Source organism: Tupaia chinensis, unplaced genomic scaffold (assembly GCF_000334495.1).
Source record: "Tupaia chinensis unplaced genomic scaffold, TupChi_1.0 Scaffold143631_1, whole genome shotgun sequence".
NCBI classification, from domain to species: Eukaryota; Metazoa; Chordata; class Mammalia; order Scandentia; family Tupaiidae; genus Tupaia; species Tupaia belangeri.
The window spans coordinates 857863-866819 of NW_006203479.1; the positions used below are offsets into that span (position 1 = coordinate 857863).

Sequence of the window (8957 nt, forward strand, 5' to 3'; positions counted from 1 at the left end):
TACATAGAAATTTCAAATAATACAAGAGCTTTATTTCTGTATGAAAAGCTCTACAGTGCACTTGTTAAGAGCCATCGTCCCTGACAAGTCTGTAAAAGCCCCTCACAATCCAGTGTACATTCTATCTTGTTGGCTTCATCCACATTGGCCAAAACCACCTCATTCACAGGTAAGTCTTTGGCCTCCTACCCGCCATGCACATACCACAGATTTTTCAGGACAACATGTATTTTCAACCTTTTGTATTTGTTCACCCAATGAAAGAATGATTCCATTGTTTCAAGTCCTCTCTTAAAGTCATTTCAATAAATTTTTTGTGATCCTCCCCAAGAAGGCATAATTTAACTGTGAATCACATACTGTGGTTCTACTTTGCTTATTATCTCCCCCATTATGATTTATCACACTTTTTTCTTTCAATCTGTTATAGGGCACATGTACACCATGGAGGTGATTGGGGAGAGAGACAGAGAAAGTGAGAAAGCACCCCCGGGAGGATGGCTATACTACAATCTCTTTTCCATGTTTCATTTGGGATCTTGAGCATGCCTATACACAGGTCTGACATGTTTCTCAAGCTGCCGGGTCTGGGACTCAAACCATATATTCAGGTCATATGGGATCTAGTTGCCTTTACCACCACACCAACTGGCCCCACACTGAACTAATTTAACTACATATTTATCACCATTCCTCTTGGCACTTAGATTATGTTTCAGTCATACTTTTATTCTTTGTGCACAGAACACAGTAGGATCTCTCCTCTCTCTCTCTCATCTGCCATTTTCTTAACTTTTCAACCCACTGTTTCTAAGAGACAAAGAGAAGAGGCTGGATTTGCAGCACAGTGGTTAATTGTAAGCACTGTCCATAGGGAGCTGGAACCCAACCGACCACAGTTCAAACCCCAGCCCCAGTAACTGGAGAAACACACCAGGAACATCTGTATGCCCAAATCCTGATGGGTGAAGAAATGGAGGAAAAAGAATTACAGTGCACTCACCAGAGAGAAAGCACCCCAAATGGATTACTGTTATACCTTAGCTAGAACTACCTTGTTAGCTTAGCATAAGTAAAGCCATTTTGTAAGGCACCACCATTTTGACCTATATCATGTAAGAGCACCACCCTGACTGACAGACACGCACAGGGAGCATACCAGGGCTGTAAAACCATGATAAGGAAACTAGACACACCCAGATGGCCTTTAAGACCAGGCCCTCCACAGAAACTTCTCAGAACTGTCATCACTCGGTCACTCTGAGTGGTCAGAACAGACCCCTCCCCCAGAACAGAGCTGAGTCCTCCCTCGATCTCGGATTTCAAACTGTGAGAAGGAGCTGAGTCCTCCCCTAGCTTCCAATGCCCCATCATTGGCTCCCAGAACACCATCGCCAACAACGTAGCAGCTAGCTCCAGTCTGTCTCCTCTGGCCGACCACCCGCCTGCTTCTCCACGATCGCACCTAGAGTCTGCTTCGGCGCAGACTCAGTGCTCGAGGGCCGGATCCCGTGCCATGATTTCCCGGAGCCAGCTTACAACGACCTGTGCACTCCTCGATTCGTACCCGACTGTTGTAATTTGAGTGTAACCCTCTGTGTGAATAAGTAAAGCATTTGTTTTTTGTGGGTTTTTTTGCAGAGGTTTTTGCTATACAGCGCGTGCGCTCGCCAGAAAGACAGAAACAGACAGAAAGCGAGAAATCACCCCCCAGGGGGATGGCCACACCGCAATCCCTTCTCCTCCATTCTCCTCTTGGGATCTTGGGCATGCACGCACAAGCACCCGGCGAGAGTTTAAGCCGCTGGGTCTGGGACTCGAATCACGGTTGACTACGTGGGAATCCAGCGACATAGCCACTACGCTAACTGCTGGTCCCAAGTAAAGCTTTTGAAAATTAATTCTGTGTCCATCTCTTTGTAAATAGGATTCTTACCAGGGAACCTTTATCGTCCCTGGCACCGTCCTGGACCTTGGCACCTTGACTCTTAATTCTCTCTCCTTGTGACAATACAAATTTCTCTCTTTTTGTGACCAATACTCATGCCACAACTTTTTTTTCTTTTCCCTTTAGTAATAAAAAAAATAATAATCATTGATAACTTTGGGCACTGTAAGGGTAAAATAAATTGGGGGTTGGAGAGTGCAGGTTAAGTATAATCCCTTTAAATTCAAAGGCTGTTTTAGATTTATCAGATGAGCAGTAGGTACAGGCTTGCCTTGTACTGAAAAGAGCTTCAAGTATCCATGACTGAAGAATGTTTGATGGGGCAGACGGTGGTGCAGAGAGGCTGGCCCACAGGGTGAGCTCAAGGTTTTTAAGTGGAGACCTCCTGACTGAGCCACAGGCAGAGTGCATAGTCCAGGGCTGGTTGAGGCTGGGTGGATCACAGCATCGGGACCCTGTGGAGAGGCTTGCTCAATTTCTCTCTCTCTCTCCCTCTCTGTCCCTGTTGCTCATGGAAGTATTTTCTTTTTAATTAATTTATTTATTCATTTATTTATTTTAATTTGACCAGAGAGAGAGAAAGTGAGAAAGCAAGCCACCAGGTCCCAGACTCGAACCATGGTTGGCCATGTGGGAGTGTCCAGCACCTTAACCTCCACACCACCCGCTGGTCCCCAGAAGAAGCAAATTTTTTAAAAGTTTAAAAAAAAAAAATAATGGTCTGATAGCTAGGAAACTGTTTCAAGGTCATAAAACAAAAAGGAGTGACATTTTTAAAAATGTATGAAGTACTAATCTAAAATCACACACTCATCATGGGATAATCCTTACTTCAACACATTTATTGAGGCCTACTATGTGCTGGCCAATGTTATGAGCAATGGAGATGAAGAGGTGAACAGATAAAGTCTCTGCTCTGAGGGACCTTGCATTCTAATAAGGGAGACACAGATCCGTGACATAGCACCAGGAAGTGATAAATACCAGGAAGCAGAATACTCTGTTGGGTACAGAGCCAGCGAGGGGCACAGCGGTAACGCAACACTCTAAGACGCTAAACCCACATGGGAAGGGTCCAGGTTTGCATGCCAGGCCGTCCCTGTGTATGCTAGGCATGTCTGTGCCCACGATCCAGGCTGGTTAGGGGGGATTACAGTGTGAAGACCTTGCTAGTTACATGTCTCTTGCTGAGAAGAAATAATTTTTAAAAACAGGGAAAAATGGAGCCGGCAGATAGCATCGTAGTTAAAGGTGCTGGACTCCCACATGGCCAATCGTGGTTCGAGTCCTGGGCCTGGCAGCTTGCTTTCTACCTTTCCCTTTCACTCTCTACCGCAAAATTAAAATAAATAAATAAATAAAGTTAAATAGTTCTTAAAAAACAAAACAAACAAACAAAAACTTCGGGGGGGAAAAAAAAGGACTGGGGCCAGCTGGTGGCTGAGGGCGCTGGACTCCCACATGGCCAACCGTGGTTTGAGTCCTAGACCTGGCAGCTTGCTTTCTCACTTTCTCTCTCCCTCACTGGTAAAAAAATTAAAATAAATAAGTAAATAAATAAATAAAGTTAAATAAGTCTTAAAAATAAAAAACTTGGGGGAGGGGGGAGACTGGGGCCAGCAGGTGGCTGAGGGCACTGGATTCCCATGTGGCTGACTGCAGTTCGAGTCCTGGACCTGGCGGCTTGGTTCCTCACCCCCCGCCCCCCACTTCTCTCTGTCCTTCTCTGCTCAAATTAAAAAAAAAAAAAAAAAGACTGTCAAAAACTGATTTTGAAAAAAACAGTAGACTCGAATCTTTAACTGCAGCACGGCAGTTAAAGCTGTTGGATCTCACAAGGCTGACTGCAAAGTTAAGCGTCCTGGACCCAGTGGCTTGAGAAAGACTTTGGTGCATATGCATGCATGCCCAACATCCCAAGAGGAGAAAGAAATGAAGAAGGGATTACAACATGACCATTCCCCACAGCGGAGTGCTTTCTCTCTCTCTGGTGAGTGCATGCACCCTCTGACAAAATTAAAGGAAAAAAAAAATACAGTAAAGCAGGGAAGTGGGAAGATGGGAGAAGTTGCTATTTCAAAGACAGTGATAAGGGAGTGCCATGGAAAGAAAGGTGACATTTCACTGAGACTTAATGAAAAGGAGGAGCTGAGTCATATGCATACGTCAGCAAGATGGGTCTTCTAAGCAAGAAAGCAGAGAAGCAGAGGGAATACTCTGCCAGGCATATTCAAAAAACACCATGGGTGGTTCCATAACTGAAGGAGAGGGGTGGGGAATTAAGCCTTACACTAGGGCAACAACAGGATCAATGGAAAAAGAGTGGTTACAGGTAACTTTGACCACATACAACTTCCATTCTATGAGCTTAGACCTTTACCTTCTACTCTCACACAATGCAAGTATACGATGTCCGTATGATAATGGAAAGTCAATATTCACATCCTACTCATGAGTCCCTTCTCCATCGCCAGCCCTGACCTAAATTTTACTTCGGCCTTTTATTCTTTCCACAGATCCAACATGCGATTCAACAGCCTCCCACCTTCCTTGCCCTCTTCCCTCATGCTAAGTTGCCTCAGCAGTTAGGGCAAGACTGATTTTTATTTAATTTCGTAAAGGCAAGCCAATGGCTAATAACAGGTACTTCTTATCCATTGCAATACCAATTTTTTCCTATTTCCCTAAACTAAAAATCATAATAATCACCTTACTCATTCCTACCATGTACCTAGCTATAAAATTCTATCCTTCATTAATATGAAAGCTCTTATCTTTCTTCTCTATTTCTCCTTCCATCATTAAGCTCAGATTGTTAAGAGCTTCCTAAATGATCTCTCTCCCTTCAAACCCCACCCTTCATTAATATGCAGTACTCACACTGATGCACTGACTTTTTTTTTTGGAGAAGTTTTTGCTATGGGGCGCGTGCCCTCACCAGACAGACAGAGAGAGACAGAGAGACAGAAAGTGAGAAATTACCCCCCAGGGGGGATGGCCATGCCGCAACCCTTTCTTCTCCATTCTCCTCTTGGGATCTTGGGCATGCACGCACACGTGCCCGGCGTGAGTTTAAGCCACCGGGTCTGGGACTCGAACCGTGGTCGACTATGTGGGAGTCCAGCGACATAGTCATTACGCTAACTGCTGGTCCCATGCACTGACTTTTTTGTAGAACAATTTTCTTTCATCATTTTATTATGAAGACTTTACACGATGTCTAGAACCTGTAATATAAAAAATAAACTAAGGCCCTGGTGGCATGGTGACTAAGGCAGCTAGATCCCACATTGCCGACTATGGAGTTCGAGTCCAGGACCCAGAGGCTTCAGAATGTGTGTGTGTGTGTGTGTGTGTGTGTGTGTGTGTGTATGTATACATGTGTGTGCCCAAGATCCCAAGGGAAGAAAGTAGAAGGGACTCTGGCCTGGATATCCCTCCTGGGGAGGGGGTAGTGATTTTTCACTGTCTGTCTCACACATGCGTGCACCAAATCCTATACCAAAATTTTAAAAATAAACAAACAAACCACTCTTAGTTTTCAGCATTCTTGAAAATTCTTTTATCACTTAGAATAATCTTTTCATAAAGCAATATGCGGGACCAGCAGTTAGCGTAATGGCTATGTCGCTGGACTCCCATGTAGTCGACTGCAGTTCGCGTCCTGGACCCAGTGGCTTAAAACTCACACCAGGCACGTGTGCATGTGTGCCCAAGATCCCGAGAGGAGAATGGAGGAGGAGGGATTACAGCATGGCCATCCCCCCGGGGGGTGATTTCTCGCTTTCTGTCTCTCTGTCTCTCTCTGTCAGGCAAGTGCACATGCCCTATAGCAAAAAACCGCTTCAAAAAAAAAAAAAAAGAACAACAACAAAAAGCAACATGCTTCATTCCTACTGGGATGAATTCTCACCTCTGCCAGAACAAACTTAATTTTCATGTTTCTCGATGTCATCAAGACCATCCAAATGATTCCTAAAGCAACCTCAGTTTCTAAGAGGATTTTATGTAAAAAAAAAAAAAAAAAAAGTTCTCTTTCCTGAAGAGAAAAGGTGTGGAGTGTCTTTACAAAGAAAAAAGGTAGAAAAATATCTTCTGATTGGAAAAGACAACTATGAATTTCACATTACCAACCAATACTGATAAATAACTAACACATTCCACTGAGGTCCAGTTTACAAAATGTTTTTCCTTTATGAGATAAATAGACAATCCCAGAATCTAAACGACGTGTCCAACGTCCTACATTTAACTAAAATAAAAAAGCAGAGGCCTTTAAGGATTTAAAATCCCATGCCTACACACTGGCCTTCCCCATGTAGGCTAACCGTTTGAAAAATAGAGGAATAAATTCACTGGGAAAACAATAAAGTTCTTGGATGGTCAGGCATTAACTACAGCAAACGATGCAAATCAATCAAATATGGATTGAAAGAAAAGATCACAGAGATGTCATCCCTGTGCTTCGAATCCTTCAGTTGTTCCCTACAGCCATGTAGACAAGTTCAAAACTCCTTACACAATCAAAGCATTTGGAAATCTGACTTCTCATTACCTCTAAATCCAATCTACCAAATCATTCCACCAAGTGACAGTTAAGCCCAAGAATTTACAAATGTTAGTCTACTGAGACCACAGAGGGGACCCGCCATGACGATCACACATCAGCAGAAGCGTGGTGAACAAGGTAGCAATGGTTGCAGACATGTTACCAATCTTCCAGACCACAGTCATTTCAATTCCACATCGAAAAAGGTTATTCCTGCAATGTAAAAACGTCTAACATTTCCTTCACCTCACATAACAGACTGTATACTGTAACAATTAAGAATCTGAGTTCAGTCTCTACCCAATTCCTAATAACTGAACGAATTTCTCTGGGTATCATTTCTGCAAAATGAGGATAATAACTGTAATATTACTGTACAAATTAAACAAGAGGTGAAGTACTCAGCATTATCACTAAAACAGGCAAGAACTCAAATATATTACTTTAATTGTTAACTGCTCAACAGATTACAACGGAAATGTAATTTCTGGCTCACTTTCAAATCCTGTCTGTGACAATCTGCTGATGTCAAAAATGGCCCATTCACCATGATGAATACCAATTACTCATTTGCATTCTAGAGATATCCAGGAAGTGAGGTCGAGGCGATAACTGAATGTGATCTGATCTTCATTTGTACATACGAGTTGTCTTAAAGCACTTGTGACCAATTTCTAGCTTACAGTAGTGATCAGTATTTTTTTAAAGAATACTGGGGGGAAAAAAGTCTGGTTGAATAGTCTCAAAATCTAACACAGGCTCTTCCATTTTTACCTAAAGATGCCCTAAATTCTGATTTTACCTTCCAGGACTGGGCCATATTTCAAGGACTCATGTAAAAGTGAAGCATCAATGGAGGGGTGCTCTGCTGGAGGGTCACCCTGCCCGTGGCAATCCCAAATTAGTATTTAAAAGACCTCAGTGGAGGACAATGCATCAGTATGTATGGCACTAAGAATAAAAATGAGAATCCCTCTGCCTTTCTTCCTTTAAAAGTATACCTTGATGATACATCAGTTTGCAACATTGTAACTCACCTGTTTTTTCAGTTATATCTGAATCAGGGGTGTTTGCCCTGCTAACTTCCCCTTCAGCATTCTCCTCTTCAGCACTAAGAGTAATTGGTGAAGAAGGGCCAGGCTGGGAGGGTTGAGGGGTTGCTTCAGGTGCTTCCTCAATCTTATTCCTTTTCTCAAAGCGAAAACGATCCAGGTTGAAAAGATTCATATTGGTAGAAACCACCACCCTAGGGGGCAGGGGGCTTTAAATAAACTAACTGCGAGGGGAAAAACGAAAAGAAGACAGGCCATGAGAACAACATAAAATACAATGCCACAGCAGTCGCTTCCCAAGGCAATAAAGAGCCCGCAAGCATGCCAGTGGCTCAGGACTAGTATGGCTGCGCTTCATTGTTAGGCCCCTCGGGATCAGAAGGTGGACATGGGGTATCTGTTTAAAATTTCCATTGCTTTTGACTCCCCTTCGCCCCCTCTCCCTTCCCACCCCTCCTTACTCAACCACGAGCTGACCCTCGTGCAACCTCCTCTTACCCCAGCACGCGCAGACACGTTCCCCAATCCAACCCCCGGGCGGGCCGCGAGCCCGCCCACTGAGAGATGCTCCCTGCGCTACGGTGCCCCCTGCCTCGAGAAAGGACCTGCCAGGGCCCGTGCCTCCACACGGCGGGGACACAAAGGGGCCAAAGGGAGGGGAGCGGCGGAGGCCGTGCTGGCGGGCACCCGCCCGGAAGTTGACGCGGCGCGATCCCAGCTGAGAGGAAGCTGATAGGGCCGAGGCGGCGCAGGAAGGTGCGGAGGCGGGGAGTGCGCCGAGCATCCCCGCGGCCCGCCTCGCCCGCCCGCGCTTCTCCCTCGGCACTTACCGTCCTGCAACCTCCACGCGAGGGAAGCAAGGTTGCAAAGAAAAAGATGCCTGGCGTGAGGCGACGGGAGCCGCGCCGGGACCTTCCAAAAGCACGGAGCAACCTGACGAGCGCGGAGTGATGACGCAACACGCTGTCTAGACTTTTTCTTCCCATGCGACGCGCAAGCGGAAAATGCCTTGGCGCGCTTTGTTGTCATGGTTATCCGTACCCGCCTCCTCGCCGGCTCTAGGGGGGATTGTGCTGCACATTTGTCCGGTTTCTCCATATTAGCTGCTGTCTACACAGAACAATAGCAAACAGCACAATGACAACAAATGACATCATGCTAATACATAATGTAATTTTCATATTTTGGCTAGCGGGAGCTATCGGGTTGAATGTATCAAATAGGCTCACAATTATCATATGGGGTTACATGTTTGAAAATGGATGATTTCGATCCTTAAAAGAAGCCTGTTTTTATAACGTAAGGAAACTGAGGCTGGCAGACGTTAAGTAATTCATCACTGTGAGGTTAAAAAGCTGGGGATGTTGAAATAAAAAGCAATTTTGAACCACTTCCCCATGGGTGGTTA

General features: G+C 44.8%; 1 protein-coding gene across 2 annotated transcripts in view; it reads right to left on the reverse strand.

Moving 5' to 3' along the window:
• The window catches only part of SMARCAD1 (SNF2 related chromatin remodeling ATPase with DExD box 1), a 92486-nt gene extending 84001 nt beyond the window's left edge, over positions 1-8485 (reverse strand). Inside the window, exons 1-2 of one of the 2 annotated variants that reach the window (XM_006164496.3) lie at positions 8380-8485; positions 7535-7773 (exon numbers count right to left, since the gene is read on the reverse strand). In XM_006164496.3, the coding sequence (XP_006164558.1) occupies positions 7535-7724 (190 nt within the window). In that variant the 5' untranslated portion in view covers positions 7725-7773; positions 8380-8485. Of the gene's footprint in view, positions 1-7534; positions 7774-8047; positions 8254-8379 lie in introns of those variants that run through there. The other variant, XM_006164495.3, reaches the window with a different exon arrangement.
• Between the last annotated feature and the right edge of the window lie 472 nt (positions 8486-8957).